Source organism: Myotis brandtii, unplaced genomic scaffold (assembly GCF_000412655.1).
Source record: "Myotis brandtii unplaced genomic scaffold, ASM41265v1 scaffold469, whole genome shotgun sequence".
NCBI lineage: Eukaryota > Metazoa > Chordata > Mammalia > Chiroptera > Vespertilionidae > Myotis > Myotis brandtii.
In genome coordinates, this window is record NW_005367911.1 from 1320051 (window position 1) to 1339040 (window position 18990).

General features: G+C 51.3%; 1 protein-coding gene across 5 annotated transcripts in view; it reads left to right on the forward strand.

Annotated features, from left to right (window-relative positions):
• ACLY (ATP citrate lyase) overlaps positions 1-18990 on the forward strand; it is a 52802-nt gene that overhangs the window by 21244 nt on the left and 12568 nt on the right. For 2 of the 5 annotated variants that reach the window (XM_005875761.2, XM_005875760.2), the window contains exons 4-18: positions 673-735; positions 1202-1392; positions 1822-1901; positions 3239-3369; positions 4173-4291; positions 5046-5182; positions 5877-5938; positions 7267-7384; positions 9100-9254; positions 9744-9834; positions 10905-10934; positions 13520-13664; positions 13938-14106; positions 15770-15874; positions 16935-17131. In XM_005875761.2, the coding sequence (XP_005875823.1) occupies positions 673-735; positions 1202-1392; positions 1822-1901; positions 3239-3369; positions 4173-4291; positions 5046-5182; positions 5877-5938; positions 7267-7384; positions 9100-9254; positions 9744-9834; positions 10905-10934; positions 13520-13664; positions 13938-14106; positions 15770-15874; positions 16935-17131 (1793 nt within the window). The remainder of the gene's footprint in view (positions 1-672; positions 736-1201; positions 1393-1821; positions 1902-3238; positions 3370-4172; positions 4292-5045; positions 5183-5876; positions 5939-7266; positions 7385-9099; positions 9255-9743; positions 9835-10904; positions 10935-13519; positions 13665-13937; positions 14107-15769; positions 15875-16934; positions 17132-18990) is intronic. The other 3 variants (XM_005875757.2, XM_005875758.2, XM_005875759.2) reach the window with 3 other exon arrangements.

Here is an 18990-nt window from a genome sequence, read left to right on the forward strand (position 1 = left end):
CCCTGCTGGACTCTGAGGTAGCCTTGATTTGTCTGAGCTCTAATTTGTGTGATGGCAGGGAGGGAGGTGACTCCCCATCTCTGTGCTTTTGGGGGTGAGACAATGTTGCAGCTCATTTATCACCCTCCTGAGGAGGCAGAAAAAGAATGCGCAAGGTCAGTAAACGTCGAAGTGTGCTGGCACCAGGGCAAGCAGACGGAAGAGGGGATCTCATGAGGACTTCTTTAGCTTAGGGCAGTGATTTTCAACCTTTTTCATCTCAGGGGACACAAACTAATTACTAAAATTCTGCGTCACACCAAAATAGATATATTTTTTGCCGATCCTACACAAAAAAAGGTATAATTTTGATTAATTCCCACTGGACGGCTATTGTGTTGGCTGTTGTCATTTTTCTGTTTGACAATCTAAGGGAAAAGAGGTCAGTGCCCCTGACTAAATAGCTAGTCTTAAAATTTTTTGCAGCACAGCTGTTGAAAATCGCTAGGTTAGGGGTCTGTGGCCCGATTGCCTTGGTTTCTGGGAAAATCTTTGCTGAGTGTTGTGGTGGTAGTGCTTGGGCTCCACCTCTGAAGGGAAGGTGGGTGGAGGGAGCAGAGGGTGCTTCCTCCTTCTGCCCTCAGGAGGAAGACATGCCGTCCATCTAAGCTTTATCTCCCTTCATCTCTGTAGGTGGGCAAGGCCAGAGGCTTCCTCAAGAACTTCCTGATCGAACCCTTTGTCCCGCACAGTCAGGTATGTGTGAGGTGGCTCCACGCTGGGTCTTCTCCCTCCTGGAGACTTGAGTTTGTTGACTGTAAAATGATGAAAGGGGAAATTAAGCTGCTGGAGAAAAGTCAAAGGGACCAGAGTCTCGGAAGCTGCACTGAGGGCCTGCGGGGCCTACGGAGCAGGGAGTCCAGAGATGAAGGAAAGGGCTTAGTTTGCAGTCAGGAGGAATCAGGGCTGGTGACTTCCAGTGCTGAGATGAGAAAGACTTGAAGGCAGAACCCCCTTCCCCAGATCAAGTCCTGCTGGCTCAGGGCGGACTGTCAGCGAGCCAGGCAGCGGCCTCTTCTCTCCTCTTGTCCCCTGGGCGGGGGTGGGGGGGTGGTAAACAGGTCTCCCTTGGTGAGTGTTTTTAGAAATGACACCACAGGGGCTGGGCTCCTTGTCCTCTGTTCAGTGCCCCCACCCACCTGATGCTCTTGTCCCTTGCAAGGCGGAGGAGTTCTACGTCTGCATCTATGCTACCCGACAAGGGGACTACGTCCTGTTCCACCACGAAGGGGGGGTGGACGTGGGCGATGTGGACACCAAAGCCCAGAAACTGCTTGTCGGGGTGGACGAGAAGCTGAATCCTGAGGACATCAAGGAACACCTGTTGGTCCATGCCCCTGAAGACAAGAAAGAGTTGAGTGAGAGGGTCTGCAGGGACGTGGCAGGGGGGAGTAGGGAAGGCTGACAGGCTCTGGGCACGGAGCAGGGAAAGCAGAGTGGTCTTCCCTATCTGGGTGGGAGGCGTACACACAGCCCGGTATCCCCATCCCCCACCCCAGGTTCCAAAGAGGATAGCTGGCTGGCTCAGACTGAAATATGCCATCAGCGTCCCTCACCTTGCCCCTGTCCGTCTGGTGCCTCCTCCTCTGGCTCCCTGCCTGACAGCTCCTTTCCGCCTCAGTGGCTGAAGAGTGATGTCCAAGGAGTGGGCTTGGCAGAGGACAGCAAGGGGGTTGGCCGGGTGTCAGGATGGCAGGAAGTGGAGCTGTCAGTGGCAGTGGGTGACATTGCTGCTGAGCCTGCTCATTGATGGATTGATTGTCTCTCTCCCTCCCCCTTTAGAATTCTGGCCAGTTTCATCTCTGGCCTCTTCAATTTCTATGAGGATCTGTACTTCACCTACCTCGAGATCAACCCCCTTGGTAATTGGCTCTGTGGGGGTGGGATGGGACATGGGTCAGTGATAGCAGGGCCCCAGTGCCCACAGTAACCCTGGCCTTTACATTTGGAGGCAGTGCAGACAGGTGTGTGTGCACAGAGGGATCTCCAAGCTCACCGAGTGCAGGCTCCTGTGTCCGAGCTCTTAATTAGAGGACCGTGATTATTCCTCCTTAACCAGCTCTAGCTTCTTCTTCTTTTTTTTTTAATATATCTTTATTGATTTCAGAGAGAAGGGAGAGGGAAAGAGAGACAGGAACATCAGTGATGAGAGAGAATCATTGATTGGCTGCCTCCTGCACGCCCCCTAATGGGGATCAAGCCTGCAACCCAGGCATGTGCCCCTGACCGGAATCGAACCTGGGACCCCCCAGTCCGCAGACTGCCGCTCGCTCTATCCATTGAGCCAAACCAGCTAGGGCTCTAGCTTCTTTCTTGGGCCTTAATTTGTTCTGCAATGGAGAAGTCCTGGTTTTGATCTAAGTGCTCTGTGGCTGTTTCTGCCAGTAGGTTAGGTTAGGCTGTTTGCCTAGGACCAGGACTACCTCTGCACTGGTCTGACCTTTTAGGCTGTTCTTTCCTCTCTGCGCCCTCAGAGCACCCCTCGCCCCCTCCTTCCAGGAGCTGGTCAATCATTGATCCCCAAGACCAGGATGCCTTGGCCCAAGCCTCTCAGGCAGGGAAGGAGGCAGGTGGTGTGATCTGGCTCTGGCCAGGGCTTCTGAGGGCAAAGTCCTGATTCCAGATGCAGCTGGGGATGCAGTCCCTCTAATGGACCAGATGGCTCTGTGCTAACTTAATTAGCTAAATGGCCCCGGGGGAGAGGGAAGATAGATGCCCAGTGAGGTGGCAATAAATGAACCCTGCTGGCTTGGGGCCCAGTGCACCCTCACGCCTTCCCACCCCCACCCCCACCGAACAGTGAGGCTTCCTAGCCAGACTGCAAAAACCAAATGTACATACCTAGGGGGTCTTCTGACAGCAACCTATACCTTTAAACGTTTTTTTAAATAGCAAGGCCATGGGTGGGTGAATAGTTAAGGCACATTGTGTAGCATTTTATGAAAAATGTTTAAAAATTACCATAGCAACTTTCCTATTATATTACCTATAGGACTTCTAGGGTTTGTTTTTTCTTTGATGGGGGGAAGCTGTGTCTCCATAAGAGTTATTCTGGTTTCTTGCCGAGTGAGGAAGTCATTAGCCTGTGTGGGACCTGGACCCCGTGGAGTGGTGTGTGGGGAAGTCTGGGGAGGGGTTTGGAGGTTGGTGGTCACCTCTGCCTGGGGCCGGTGTCTGATTGCCTCTGCTTTTCTTGCAGTTGTGACCAAAGATGGCGTCTACGTGCTTGACTTGGCAGCCAAGGTGGATGCCACCGCTGACTACATCTGCAAAGTGAAATGGGGTGATATAGAGTTCCCTCCCCCCTTTGGGCGTGAGGCTTATCCAGAGGTAAGGCTGCTTAGGGGAGGAGATGGAGAGTGATGGGGGCGGGGGAGGGTGACTAATCTCAGATGAGCATTTGTCCCCTAGTGGGCTGTATATTTGGCAGGGAAAGGAAGGTCGAGAGCCATTTAATTTTTTTAAAACTCCAAAGGGGATGGGAGGTGGGAGTCAGCCAAGCCTCTGAATCCCGGCCAGAAATCCTTTTAGACTTCTCTCGCAATCAGCCTCCCTGGGCTCTTAGCTTGATTTGTTACTTCTTGATCATTCCAAGTGGCTCCCCCTAATCCTGTCAGGAAGGTAGCTCTCTCTGCCACTTGCTGAGAATTTCAATTGCTCCTTTCCACCCCATCCTCTCTGAAGTCCTCACAGCAGAATCGGGCTTGCATGGCATGACGTAACCCAGGCCAATGGAAGAGGCTGGGCTGGCAGAAAAGATGGGGTCTGGGGAGGGGAGAGGGTGGTGTGATGTAGGCTGCAGATGCTGGGAGTGGGGGCCATTGTAGAAGCAGTGACATCGCAAGGCTTGGGACTTGGGCAGAGGGTCAAGGACTTGAAGTCGGAGAGGAAGGGAGTGGGAAATTTGCCCTCAGTGGTGACAGTGGCGATGGGTGGTTTTGGTACTTGAAGATGCCATCCTGTTTTGTCCCAGGCACGTAGAGCCCCACACAACCCCCTTTTCCTGACTCTATTAAGGCAAATGAGGACCCCTTCATGTGTCTCCAGGGAAAGGGGAGGGGAGGAGTCCGGGGATCTGGGACCTTGGTGAAGGGGATGCCCACAGGGCCCACCTGTTGTTGTCTGATCCCTAGGAAGCTTACATTGCAGACCTGGATGCCAAAAGTGGGGCGAGCCTGAAGCTGACCTTGCTGAACCCCAAAGGGAGGATCTGGACCATGGTGGCTGGAGGTGGTGCCTCTGTCGTGTACAGGTGACTGAGGGGCTACTGAAGGTGCCAGTTGGGTCACATGTTCACAGCCTGGATTGAGCTGCTTCACCTGGGGGGCTCTAGTTCCTTACTGTGGTTTAGAGCAGGAATCACGGGCCTGCCAGAGGGGTCTGTGCACCTTCCTGTTTGCTTCAAAATGAAGTTATTTTGATTAGTTTTAGTTCTTGGAATTAGTGATAGGGATTCCACATGAGGGTACAACAAATACAGAAAATGAACCAGAAAGTGAATGTTGCTGTGTCCCCAAGGTCACCAGGTGAACATACTTTACCCTTGGTAGAAATGTTGGGGTCCTAGTCCTCACCCTTTGTGGTGATTGCTGGTTTTCCACTTGAAGCCCAGTAGTCATCTCCTTTCTAGGCCTGTGATCGGCCGCACCCCTTCCTGCTTGGCTGGGCTTCCCTCTGGCTACAGCAGTTTTCCTTCTCATTGGGCAGCCTGGCAGGGACTTGTGGAATGTGCACTTTTTCTTTGTGTTGGGAGGTGTTCTTTGTTCACTTTATTTACCATCGTCAGTCAGTCCAGGGCCCCACGGTGGCCCAGCGCGGGCAGAGTGCACTGCCTGGGAGAGCCTTGAAGTGTCACTTGTGGGGCTTGAGGGTCCGAGGTCTGAGAGGTCAGTTCCATAGTCTGACTTCAGGGCTTTGGGGGCGCCTGCGTGTCCTCCCAGTCACCAGGCTGCCACCCTCTGCTGCTGGAGTTGGAGCCAGCACTGACTTTCGTATCTCCCTGGCAGTGATACCATCTGTGATCTAGGGGGTGTCAATGAGCTGGCAAACTACGGGGAGTACTCGGGCGCCCCCAGTGAGCAGCAGACCTATGACTATGCCAAGACGATCCTCTCCCTCATGACCCGCGAGAAGCACCCCAATGGTGAGACTCACACGCTCCTTCCTTAGGATGGCCCAGTGTGCTACAGGGGGAACAGTTTTGGGCTTAGGAGGCACGGAGATTGTGGTCCTGGTCCTTTGCAACCTGGGGCTACTCATTTAACTTAAGGACCTCAGTTTCCCTGACTGTGCAGTGGGCAGTGATAACATCTATCAGATGAGGGTCTGTGAGGGGATAAGGAGGTGGTGTGTACTTAAAGCCCCATGAGCAGATGCAAGGGAGGAGGTGAGGCGTGCTCTCACTCTGACTGATATAAGCTGTGCTTAGTGGCCCGTTTAGACATTTATTACCCGACTGCCTTTCCAGCTTCCCTTTACCACCTGTCCCGTGTTGGGGACTACACATACCAGTCACCCTACCCTGAAGCCAGAGAGAGGGAGATTCCCACCAGGTGTATCCAGAAACCAAATTGGGTGTCTGGATGGCCGTCTAGGAATGACGTGGAGATTCTGTGGGTTTGGGCTAACCACCTGCTTGGTGATGGAGGTGATGGAGAGGGAGCTGATGAGGCTGACAGTCCTCAGGAGACCAGCCTGTTTCCCCCACCTCTGCACTGATACCTCTTAACAGTTGGGAGACCCTCGCTCAGTGGAGAGAACTGTCAGTTGGCTTTCTGATAAGATGCTCAAGTCTACCTTTCTAACCCTTTTTGACTTCTCTCTTACTCCAAACCCAGGCAAGATCCTCATCATTGGAGGCAGCATCGCGAACTTCACCAATGTGGCTGCCACATTCAAGGTAATCGGCCACAGTGACTGCAGTTTCTGGGGAGCATGGGTTTGGAGGAACCAGGAAAGGGAGGTTCTCACAAGCAAATTTAAGACAGGAGCAAGTTCCCATGACTTACCCAGTCCAGAGGGAGGCTCTTGGTCCAGGGTTTCTTGTGGCAGATGCAGAAGACATGAACAGCTCTGGATCTGAAGCTGTGTCTCTGGGCAAGCAGCTGACACTCGCTGGACCATATTTCTCCCATCTGAGGTGTGGGGAGAAGGTGAAATTCTGCCATTCCCCTCTCAAGACCAGTTCTTGAAGAAGTATCTTAATGGACCCTCATTTTCAATGGTTCATTGTGAGACTGGGTTCTCTGCAACTCCTGGTCTTTCATCTCTCAGTCATCAGTCTCCTCTCCAAAAAGTCAGAAAGAGGAAAGTGTTTTTATGACCTGGGGCTCCTGGTTATCCAGCCAAGGGCCCGTCAGCCTGAGTCCCTGTGCCACAGGTCAGGGCCATGGGCACAGTTTTAAAAGTGACTGGGGGTCAACAAGGATGACAGAGCTAACACATCTCAAGAATCATTCCCTTCAAGGCAGCCACCCGAGGAGGCCATTATTATTCCACACGGTCAGGTGCTCACTGAAGCTGTTCAAAAGAATGTGCCCCATCGGGTACTTTCATATAGGTTTTGAGAATAATGAATAAATAAATGTCAACCTTGAAAGTCAGCTCTCAGGATGTGGAGGACCAGGCCTCATCAGTCTGCCTAAAACGGGTCCCTAATTGAACCTGATTCAGCAGACAAATCTGAAACAGATCAGTCTCGACTGCTTTGTTTTAACTTCTGAGCAATCCCATAATAAAGCCAGCACTGGTGATAATTGTGGTTAGGCCTGGAGCAGGAATTGTTTGCAAGGCCTTGGGTGACAGAAATTAGACTCCTGACTCAGTATACTAGCCCTCTATCTGGAGAGACAAAATTGGTACACACCTGTACATTCTCTCTTATTTCCAAAGTCGATACCCATTACAAGGGCTGTTCCCCTAAATCTCTTGAAGAAGCTTTTGTAGGACAATGATTTTTTATTTCTCACCCAAGGATATGTTTAGAGAGAGGAAGGGAGAAAGAGAGAGAGATAAACATCAAGGATGAGAGAGAATCATTGATTGGCTGCCTCCTGCACACTCCCTACTGGGGATCGAGCCTGCAACCCCAGCATGTGCCCTGACCAGGAATTGAACCGTGATCTCCTGAGTCATGGGTTGATGCCCAACCACTGAGCTACTACACCAGTCCGGCATTATGGCTGTCTTATTTTTAATCACATGTCTGTTTGTCCCTTTGTACTTCAGGGCATCGTGAGAGCGATTCGAGATTACCAGGGCCCCCTAAAGGAGCATGCGGTCACAATCTTTGTCCGAAGAGGTGGCCCCAACTATCAGGAGGGCCTACGGGTGATGGGAGAAGTTGGTAAGATGGGGACCTTTTCTTTCCCTCCCACCCTGAGTGTCAGTGGCCTACTTCCTTGGGATTCCTGAAAGAGTCAGTTGGGAACACTTCCGTGCTCTCCCGCTCCCCTCTCTGGATATGCAGCTCGCTCTACTTCCACTTTCTGCCCTCTGGCATAGACCTGTTCGAAACTTCAGAATGGGCAGTAAAGCATTTTCATTCAGCTTTTTGTTTAACAAATATTTAGGGGGAACATCTGCTCTGTGCTAAGCACTGCGGTTACAGCCACTGCAGGACGCACGGCAGACAGCCAGGCCCTTGTGCACTTGAGGACGTTGACTGTAATGTCAGGTTGCGCTAAGTGCATGAAGGAAGACAAGCAGGGTGAAGGGGTAGTGTGTGTGGGAGGGGACGGGCAGTTTTATGTGGGGTGATCAGAGAATGCTTGACTGGATAGGTGACCTGGAAAAGAGGAGGGAGCAGGGCAGTGGTGACTATCAGCAAAGGAAAGAGCAAGTTCCAAGGCCCTGAAGTGGGAGTGTGTCCGCGTGTGCAGGCCCAGTGGGGATGGCCGTGGGATGGGGCTGGGTGTTGGAGGCGGAAAGGCAGCAGGAGTAGGCATGTGAGGCTAGTACAGGTCCCAGGAGACCCTTGGCTTTGACCCTGGGTTGGCAGCTGTGGGGAGACTTTGGCCTGAGGAGTGACACAGTTTGACTTAGGTAACCAGCAGCCAGGATAGAAGCAGGGAGAGCTCTTAGGCTGCAGCAGAGTCCAGGACAGTGGTGGCCTGGATGTGAGGGGTGAGAGGGCAAGGCTCTGGTAACTGGTGGGAAAGGAGAGCTTTGCCCTCACTGAGCTAAGGGAGGAGAGGGTAAAGGCCTACCACTCAGTGTTTTCAGGAAGTCTGGGACCACATCTTGTCAGTCATGACTAAAATCAGATCTCCCTAAGTTGACCTGATTGAACCTGAAACACGGGAGCGTTGGGACCAGCAGCTTTGGACTTGAGTAAAATGTAGCCCTCATTGCCAAGAGCTGTGGTGTATGGAGCAGGGGTCCATGTGAAGTGCCAGAGGGGTGCCAGACAGAAGGCTTTTGCTCAGTGAGTAATTGGAGAAACGAAATCTTCTCATCTTCCCATTTTTCCAAATCTGGTGTCCATGGCAAACACCAAACCTACCTCAATCAGTTGAAGCAGTGCCAAATCCTCATTGCCCCCCAAAACTGAGTACACAGTGAATGTCACTCAGTCACAGTTGGGACATTAAACAAGTAAACAGTTATTGGAACAAGATGCTGTCAGGGCTCTACATGGTGAAGCAGGCAGGGTGGTATGGAGGAGAGCGGCTTTCAAGGTCATCGGGAGGAGGCACTTGAGCTGAATGACGAGAACAGCTGGGTGAAGGTCTGGGATGAGAGCTCCATGCGGAGGAAGGAGCAGGGCCAGTGTTGAGGAGCAGGGGCCAGGCCAGGGAGGCTGGAGTGTGAGGTCGGGGTGGGTTGGGGTGGGAGAGGCAGGGTCCAGGCTGTGAACGGGAGGAGTGCCGACTCTGGTGCTGCTTGTGCTCGCAGGTTTGTGTGCTGATGAAGATCTGACAGCTGGCTTGTGCTGCATACTTGGTCTTGCACAGGAAGTGCCGGGCATCAGGCAGGACCCTATAGGACCTTTGCAGAGTCGTGTGGACTTGGGCCCTTATTTGAAGACTTGAATGATGGACTCTTTTCCCTCCTTCACAGGGAAGACCACTGGGATCCCCATCCATGTGTTTGGCACCGAGACTCACATGACGGCCATTGTGGGCATGGCCTTGGGCCACCGTCCTATCCCCAATCAGCCACCCACAGCTGCCCATACTGCGAACTTCCTCCTCAATGCCAGTGGGAGCACATCGGTAGGTGCCCGCTGGCCTCTACCATAAAGCCTGCCATGCTGTTTTAGTCAGCCCCGCACACCCCATCCCATCCAGGACATGGTGCCCCTCCTCTGTCCCTAGCCATTTGGGGACATTGGGGAAATGTGGGGGAAGGGGCGGCTGTAGTACTACACGGTTGGTTTCTGGGTTTCGGCCAGTTTTTTTCTATGCCAGTCAAGGTAGTATAATGGAAAGACCAGGTTTTTTTTAATCAGACCTGAGTTCAAATCCTGCTGTGAGTGGGACTTTGGCAGTTATACCTGCTCAGAGCCTCGGTTTGCTCACCTGAAGCCTGGAGACTATTCTGATTCCTGTCTCCAAAGGTTGTTAGAATAGTGCTTTGGAAGCAGCTTATAAAGAACTACTGTGCTTAGTTCTTGTTCCCTGATTTCTCTGGGGCCTCAAGGACCAATGGCTTTTCCCCCAGCTGCTGCCTGTGACTTACTCCCTCTCCTTGTCTCACCCCAGACTCCAGCCCCGAGCAGGACTGCATCTTTTTCTGAGTGCAGGGCTGATGAGGTGGCACCTGCAAAGAAGGCCAAGCCCGCTGTGCCACAAGGTAACTCCCAGCAGTTTTGGATCCTCTCTGTCTCCTTCCCTTTCGGGCCTCACTGGACCAGCAGAGGTGACGGAAGGTGTTGGGCTTTGCTTGAGAGTGGGCGTGGTGCGTGGGATGGGAACGTACGGGAGGACGCTCTGAGCCTTCCCGTGGTCTCCCTGGTGCTGAGGACTCAAGCTGCACCTGGGTCACTTCACTCCCCACTGTTTTCTCTTTTACCCCCTACTCCCTGTGGGCAGGTGTGAGCGGGGCAGGGCGGTTGTGGAGGAGACAGGGTTACAAAAATTCCAGGAGGTGGGTAGGTCTCCCAGACTCTCCTCCCCAGTGGAGGGCAGAGGAGGCTCCTGTATTGTGGTAGCTCCTGCCCACCCCATCATCCTGGGGCTCCTACAAAGACACTCCTTTCCACCACAAGGCCTCCACTGTCTGCCAGCCCATCTATACTTTGCCTCATTGGTCTCCATCCTCTGACTTATCAAAGATGTGATCCTGGCCAGCCAGCCCTTACAACTGGCGTTCAGTAACTAGCTTTTGGGCTGGTGTGGCCTCTGCAGCCTCTCCTAGTACACACCGACAGAGAGTGCCTAAGGCATTTTGTGAAATAGTGACACTGGCTCCAGGTACTAGAGTCGGAAGCCACTGTCCTGTCGTTCCCAAACCCACAGCACAGAATGACAGGTCCAACCCAGTCGACCCCATCATCGTGTGCTTTGTAGGGACGAGGGACTGGGGTTAAGAGGCTGGGACCGGGCCAGCTGTCCCTTCAGAGGGCCTGGGGGTGTGGGGGGCAGAGATTCAGTGTTCAGCATACCCTCCAAGCCTTCGTGTTCCTCCTGTCCCCCTCTCTGCCCCCTTTGGCCCTTTGCTCTTTCTTGCTTTCGCTCTGCTGATCAGTGCTGTCTTCTCTTTTGCTGGCTTTCCTCCTGTCTGTTGTGGAATAGATGAGAGATGGTGAGGGCGGCAACCCTGCCAGGCTTGTCCATGGGACCCTTCCCTATTCCCACCCTCTCCCTCCAAAGCCTCCAGCCATCAGCAGGTCACTCAGTTGCCTTGGTCATTTTCTTTGACAGATTCAGTCCCAAGTCCAAGATCCCTGCAAGGTAGGACGCCCCTGCCCTGCCCAAATCTGCGTGTGGCTTTTAGTGGGTCTCACTAACCGTTTGCTCTGTTCCCCCTCCCGCTGGGTGGCAGTGTTGTGTGGTGTATTTCATTCCTGCCTCGGTGTGGTCTGCCCCCAAGTCCTAGTCTTTGCTCTCTCGCCCTTCCCACTCCTGCTCAGCTCAGGCTCCCACTCACTGCTCTCCTGGCCATGTGGCCGTCTCTGGCTCAAAACTTGGGTGTGAGGGGGTGGAGAGCCACGCCCACAGCCTTGGAGAATGGAGTGGTGCTGAGGACAGAGTCCTCCTGGGAAGGAGGGAGCCCTCAAACCGAAGGGGAAGTGGCAGAGCCCAGCGGGTGAGGACAGGAGCCATGTCCTCCCTGATTCTCATCCACATCTCCTGATGGTTTCATTTCTTACCTTCCTCTCCTCAGCCTCACCACTGCTGACTATCCCAGGGCTGCTCCCCATATCAGGGACAAGCTCAGGTTTCCCTGGGGTTTGGGTGGAGGATGGGATAGAGCAGGAGAGGTCACTGGTTAGCATAGGCATTCTCTGCATGTCCTCACCCAGAACACACCTGCTCACCTGTTCACAGCATCAGGACTTCCTTTAACTTCTTGACTTTCACAGCCTGGGAGCTTTTACCCTGGAAGGGGAGTCTTTTGATAATATTTGACCCCTTTCTTGCTTAAGGGAGGGGAAGGAATAACTAGGCAGGGTTGCTTATGTCCCTTCAGAAAGGCCAGCAGTCCCTACAACATCTGGCAAGACCCATTGATCCCTGACAGGCACAATCTGAGGCTGAGCCTGTGCAGAGAGAACAGGGGCCACTCTAGTTCTAAGAGCTCTTCTACCCCAGGGGAGGAGTTGATGCTCACGGTCAGTCCCAGCTGTGCTGAGAAGCGGGAGAGGAAGGACAGATTGTACCAGTGAGGGCCCTCCCCTCAGCGGTAGAGGAGGAGCCGAGTGGGGGCTCTTAGCCCCGAGCAGGTTTCCCTCTGGGCTCTCCTTGCTGCTGGTGGGCTGAGGATTGCCCCCATCGGCTTTGGCTCCTGTGCTCAAGGAGGTGAGCACTCTGTCCTGTCCCTTTCATGCTGGAGGTGCAGCGGGGTTTGTAGAGAGCCCAGGCTTTCTTCTGATTCCTGTCCCCTCTCGGACAGACAGATGTGTGAATGTGCGCGCGCTGACTCGGTGTGGGCTCCCTCGAGGACGGGAGTGGCAGGGCTCTTGTTCCTCCTCCTTGCACAATTGAGCTGTAATCCTGGCTCTGATGCTAGATGACCTAGGATCTGAGTCATTTGGCATCTCTGGGCTTCAATATCCTGGGATTGAGAAGTGACAGTACTGGATTAGGTGCTTCCTTTGTTCTGTGATCTCATGTCTCGTCAGAACCCAGTTGGGTCCAGTGACAGTAAATCCCGGTATTTGCAACAACAGGAGCCTGTGTCATGAGAAGCTTATGGCTGTGATGCAAGAGGCGGGCCAGTGGGGATGAGAATTCTGTATGCCTTGGGAAATTGAGCTTTTATTTAAAAAATCATTGATTGGCTGTCTCCTACACGTCCCCTACTAGGGCTCGAGCCCACAACCTGGGCATGTGCCCTTGACCGGAGTTGAACCTGGGGCCCTTCAGTCTGCAGGCCGATGCTCTATCCACTGAGCCAAACCAGCTAGGGCTTAAATTAATTTAACCAGGCCTTGAACTTGGTTAGCCAAGTCTGCATTAGTACAGTAGGTTAATTAATGCCAGATGCCACTGTGCTTGGTGCACTGTTTTCCCCTGAGGGCTACTTTCTTAGGACTTCAGGGAAGGGAGGGTGAGGTCACCTGCCTGTAGGGTGGTGAAGGGGCCTTTTCCTCCAAAGCTGAGGAATCCACTTCTGCCAGATATTTTTGTTCCTTTCTTTTGCCCCGCACCCCTTTCCTGCTAGCCGGAGAGCCCATCCAAGAGCACTGTTTTCTGGGCAGGAAAGAGCCACCTAGTCCAGGGAGGAGGGCAGTGTATTGCTCCTGCCTCATCCGTGCCAGAGCCCGGCCGGAACCTCAGAGATAAGGCTGAGCAAACCTCTTCATTGGACCTACACTGACCTAGAATTGTGAGGATTCAAATCCTGACCGAAGGTGGTTTATGTCCAGATTTTGAGGTGAAAAGGCTTGTGGAGGGTTGTGGAACATCCTGCTTTCACCAAAATTTTCCAGTGACTTTAAAAATAATTTATCAAGTGCCCATTTGCATATGACCAGGAGGCTGATTATATACATGCCTTTCCTGTGAAATTGAGCAGGCCCTGTAGGAATTCTCTGGGGCCCCTTCTTTGCATTGGGAGTCCTTTCTCTGTTTGTTGCTGAGCTGTTTACTAGCCAGGCAGATCTCCTGAGCTCTTTACTTTCTGCCACCTCTTTCCAGAAGAAATTGAGGCACCTCTTCCCCAAGTTCTCAGAATTCCATCCTCTTAACCTTCCTTTGTGGTTTTGATCAGCCCCCCTCCCTGGACTTGGCGTGGAGGGGTCTGGCAGGTAGCCCTGTCCCTGGGGTCTCACAGGGGTGTGTGCTCTGGGTGCACTCGCTGTGTTTTTGCCCAGCAGGAAAGAGCGCCACCCTCTTCAGCAGCCATACCAAGGCCATTGTGTGGGGCATGCAGACCAGGGCTGTGCAAGGCATGTTGGACTTTGACTACGTCTGCTCCCGAGACGAGCCCTCGGTGGCCGCCATGGTCTACCCTTTCACGTGAGTCATGACACGCAGGAAGGCTGCAGATGGCTGCCAAGTGGGATTTTCTCATCTAATCTCCCTGACTGAGACTGAGCTGGGGGAGCAGCTCAATTATCCCCTTTGCTGGGGAGGTGACTGCCCATCCCAGACTGGGGCGAACCAATTCCTGGATGGAAACTCTTTGAGGGCAGAACCCTGCCCTTCCACCTGGGGATGAAGCTCCTCCCCGGTGGACCCCCTCCCCAATCCCGACAGGTTGTCCTGACCCCTCCTCTGCCTTTCTCACAGTGGGGACCACAAGCAGAAGTTTTACTGGGGTCACAAGGAGATCCTGATTCCTGTCTTCAAGAACATGGCTGACGCCATGAAGAAACACCCAGAGGTGGACGTGCTGATCAACTTCGCCTCTCTTCGCTCTGCCTATGACAGCAGCATTGAGACCATGAGTTATGCACAGGTAGTCACAGCCCTAGGGGTAGGCGGGGGTTGTAGGGAGAGCTCCTGAGTGGTGCTCATGCTCACTGCCACCTGGGACAAAGGGCTTAGACTCGGGACTGGCCAGTGTTCTGGGTGAAAGTGGTTGAAGACACTTGATCTTTAGATGGGAGGGTAGTAACCGAGGGCAGGCAGGCTGCTCACTGGGCCAACAAGAAGTTCTGGGTACAGAGAAAATAAATACTTCAAGTCCCGTTTCCCAGAAACACAGCTGCTATGTTTGAGTACACCCTTATCCACACCTTTTCCTGGATTTTACCAAATGGAATATTTTACAGACTAATTTTATAATCTGTTTTCTTCAGTTACTCTCCACAGCATAAATATTCATTGGTAGTATCAGTTTTGCTTGTCAAGTCTGGTGATGAGCATTTTGGAGTAACATTTGCACATATCCTTAATTATTTCCCCAGAATAAATAGCTAGAAGTCAAACTGCTGCCTCAGAATGAGCAGACTTTAAGGCTCTTGGACCATCCTGCCCACGTGCCCTCCGGAAAAGGTGTACTGATGTAAACTCCCATCAGGAGTTTGAGAATTCCTGTTTTTCTGTACCCTTGCCAACACTGAAAGTTTGGGTCTTAAAAATATATATTTGACAAATTGATAGGCATCCTATTTAATTTGCAGACCTTTGATTAAGATGAGCTTTAAAAAACATTTATTGGCCATTTCTAATCTATGACTTGGCCTCCCTTTTTTTTTTCCCCCTATTGAGGTGTTTGTCTTCTTTGTTACTGATTTGTAAGACCCCCTCCCCGATAGAAAAAATATTGATTCATCTGCTCATAATTATTTTCTGACTCTAGACAGGTTTGGTTCAGTGTGTAACTGGAGAAGATAAACTTGTGTGGATATCTAGATGAAGCAAAAACGAAAGCATACTTGCTAAAAATGAATTGAGTTTTTAGTCTAGATTAGAAGTTGACAAACTGCAGCTCAAGGGCCAAACCCAGCCCTCTGCCCGTTCTTGTAAATAAAGTTTTATTGGAACATAGCTATGCTCATTTATATATTATCCATGGCTGTTTTCAGGCAAAGTTTAGTTACCACAGAGACCACATGATCAGCAAAGCCTAAAATACTATTTGGCCCTTTATAGAACAGTTTGCCAGTCCCTGGATGAGAGTCAGAGATGGTTCTCAATCTCTTCTGCCCACCCCCCACTTTCTCTGGCTTTCTTCTCCGACTGTGGAAGCAGCTCCTTTCTGGCACATTCTAGCCCTGACCTGTGGGGACATAGAATCAGAGACTCAAGGGCACAGCAGAGAAAGCCAGAGATAGCTGCTGTATGTGCAGTGGGGAACAGGTGTCTGAGTCTTGTGAATTTTTGGATGGGAGAGAAAAATCTGACTAGCAGATTTTTTGGAAACATTTGCTCCTGCTTGGTTACTGAGTCCCTGTGATGTTAACAATGGAGATCAGTTTGGGGTGTCCACGCCTCTCTTCTGGGGGGAGGCTTGGTGTGATCAGGTTGGGAACAGAGACTTGTGGAAAGAAGCAGTGCCTGTTATTAATATTACTTTGTCCTTAGAGCCTGATGGGAGGTGAGTTCTTGAATGGTTGCTGCCTCTTGGTCCATCTGAGGTGACAAGCTAATGAGGAAGGACTGTTCTCATCCTCTAGATCCGGACCATTGCCATCATAGCTGAAGGTATCCCTGAGGCCCTCACAAGGAAGCTGATCAAGAAGGCGGACCAGAAGGGCGTGACCATCATTGGACCTGCCACAGTGAGCTTCCTCTCCTCTTCCTCTTCCTATCCATCACCCGAGGATATTTGTGCCTTTCATTTCTAGAGAGAATGGAGGGAGGGAGGAGGGGGTGAAAGAGACAGAGAAACATCAGAAACATTGATGTGAGAGAGACACGTCAATTGGTTGCCTCCTGCATGCACCCTGCAATGAAGGTATGAGGTACGTGGTGTCCTTGACTAGGAATTAAACCCATGACCTTTCAGTCTGAGGGCCAAAACTCTAACCACTGAAAAAAATTGGCCAGGGCTAAAAAGCCTTTTACGTTTAAGCTCTTTTAAGAAGTTTTGGGCCCTCAGGAAACTCACTTGTTGACTCTTTGTTTCTTTCTTAAGTTGAAAAGATTTAGGGGTACCTCTTGAAAGTCAGTCTGTCTATTTCCAGTTAATTTTTTAAAGGCCCACTCTCCAGTCCATATCACCGTTACAGTTTCAAGGGACTAATGAGAAGATTCTTGTTTTAAGTGTTTGCCCACTCTCATACAAACATTGCATAGTCTTTGATTATTCCTTTAACTATAAACCAAAGAAAAACCTACCTGGATGCTTCTGAGCTCTCTGGTCGATTAGGAGCTCAGAAGGAGAAATTGCTCTGTGAATATTTTTGTTTTTACCTGGTTGTTACGTTAAAATTTATGTGAAAGGAAGACAAAGGGACCTTTTATCTCAGAGGCAGTGGGTGATTTTGAGCAGAGGTACACACCTGTGTTATACACCTTTTTACTGGGCATTGTCGCTCTTGGAGAGCAAAGGAGACGACTTAACCCTGAATATACCTATCGGTGGTAAGCCACGTTTTATAAATAAGGCTTTCTTTCTTTTTTTTCCCTTTTTTTTTTTTTTTTTTTGCATAGTGTCTCGAGATTCTTCTTAAGCAGGAAACCCAATGTGCAGGTGTTAGGTGTCTTGGTCATTTCCTCCCCAGCCTGGCCAGACTGGAATGGGCGGGTAGCACTGGGCTTGATGATGCTTCTGAGCTCTCTGGTCGATTAGGAGCTCACCCTTCCTTTCCTCCCTGACTGCTATTTCTGCCCCTGCAGGTTGGAGGCATCAAGCCTGGGTGCTTTAAGATCGGGAATACTGGCGGGATGCTGGACAACATCCTGGCCTCCAAGCTGTACCGCCCTGGCAGTGTGGCCTATGTCTCTCGTTCTGGGGGCATGTCCAACGAGCTCAACAATATCATCTCTCGGACCACAGATGGCGTCTATGAGGGCGTGGCCATTGGCGGGGACAGGTGATCAGCTGGGGGACAAGCCCATACTGCTTGCTACTGTTGAATTCCTGGCACATAGCTGTGTTTCTTTCCTTTTTTTTGGGGGGGGGGTGCTTATTTGTTTTCCCGATTACAGTTGACATTCAATATTTTCTTAGATTCTGGTGGGAATGATATCTTAAGTCCACTCTTGCCTTAGAACTAACATGAACATAAGAATCAGAAAATACAGAGAAAGGTGTTTTAAAAGGCATCAGGGCCTGCAGGTAGTTCTGTTTATTGTCTGAGGTGGCCATGGGGAGGCAGCAGAGTGCTGTGATTAGCAGGACCGATTTTGAAATCAGACCAAATGGGTTCAAATCCTAGTTTTCCTGTTTTCTAAGGGGGCATCCTTGACAGGCTACTTACCCCACCCCCAGACCTCCGTCATCCTTACATATCAATGGGTGAAATAATAGTGCCCACCTCATGGAGTTGGTGGGAGGATTAAATGAGGTCGTGGTTTATAAAGTGGCTAACGGGCTGGCACTTAGTAAGTACTCAGTATGTGTTCATTGTAGCTAATAATAGTGAAAGGGAAAACTATTCCTTTATTCTCTACCACTACCACTCACATTTCTGGCCACCAACCCAGAAGCTCCAATCCCCATATCTAGGGATTTTTGTGGCAGCTTCATCATGATTGATGATTATTAATTCAGTTCCCAGCCCCTCTCCCCTCTCTGGAGGATGGGGAGTGGGACTGAAAGTTCCAAGCTTCTGATTGTGGCCTGGTCTTTCTGGTGACTAGCTCCCATCCAGGCGCTATGCGGGAGCCCCCCAAGAGTTTCTGTCACCCAGGACTTCCAAGGGATTTAGGAGCTTCTGTCACCCCCGTTACTCAGGAAATTAAAAGGTTTTTAGGAGCTCAGTGTCAGGGACTTGGCTCAAGGATCAACCACTAGAACAAAAGATGCTCCTGTCACTCAGGACATCACAAGGGTTATAGGAGCTGTGTGTCAGGAACTAGGGGACAGAACAATGTATATATTTCTTCTTCTTTCACAAATAGTGTCATTACTTTTGTTGGTGGGAACAATAACCAGTAGTACTTACTACCCTCATAAACCTTAGCCATTGCCGATTACCATTATTACTACTACTATTACTACTGCTGCTCTTTAGCTCAGAACCGAAAGCTGTTGGGAGACTGGGTCACCTTGCCAGTCTCCCTGGCTCCCCCATGTCATTTCAGGTGGGACTCCTGGGTGGGGAAGCGCTCCTGCCAGTTCCTCCAGGGATGGGTACACATTTATCCTCAGGGTTGCAGTCAGCTGAAGGCAGGCCTGAGGCTGGAGGGGCTCATCCACGGGCTGGCAAGGTGGCTCCTCTCTGTGCCTCCAGGCTGCTTAGTGTCCTGAGGACTTTGCACTGGGCTTCCCAAGAGGGAGCAATTCAAGAGAGAGCGCCAGAAAAAGCTGTATTTTATAACCCAGCCTTGGGAGTCGATATCATAGGATCACTTTTGCCACATTTTGTTCATTAGAAGCTAATCATTAAATCCAACTCATATTCAAGAGAAGAGGCATGAGGTTCTTCCACCTTTTAAAAAGAATTTGTGGGCATATTTTAAAACCACCACAGATGCTTTCTAGATATCTCACCACCAAGGGGACCTCTCTGGGCTTATGACCTCCTCTTCCGCCCCTCCCCTCCCCTTTTCTCCTTGTGCTCCATTTACTCCCTCCCCCAACCAACCCCCATGGCATCTCTGGACCCTCCGTGGGCATCCACACCCACGAAAAACCCACAACGTTCTTGGTACAAGCATGCTTCCTGTACCTGAACACACACCTCCCCAAACCGCCTCCTGATCCCATATGCCCTCCGTGCTCTCACCA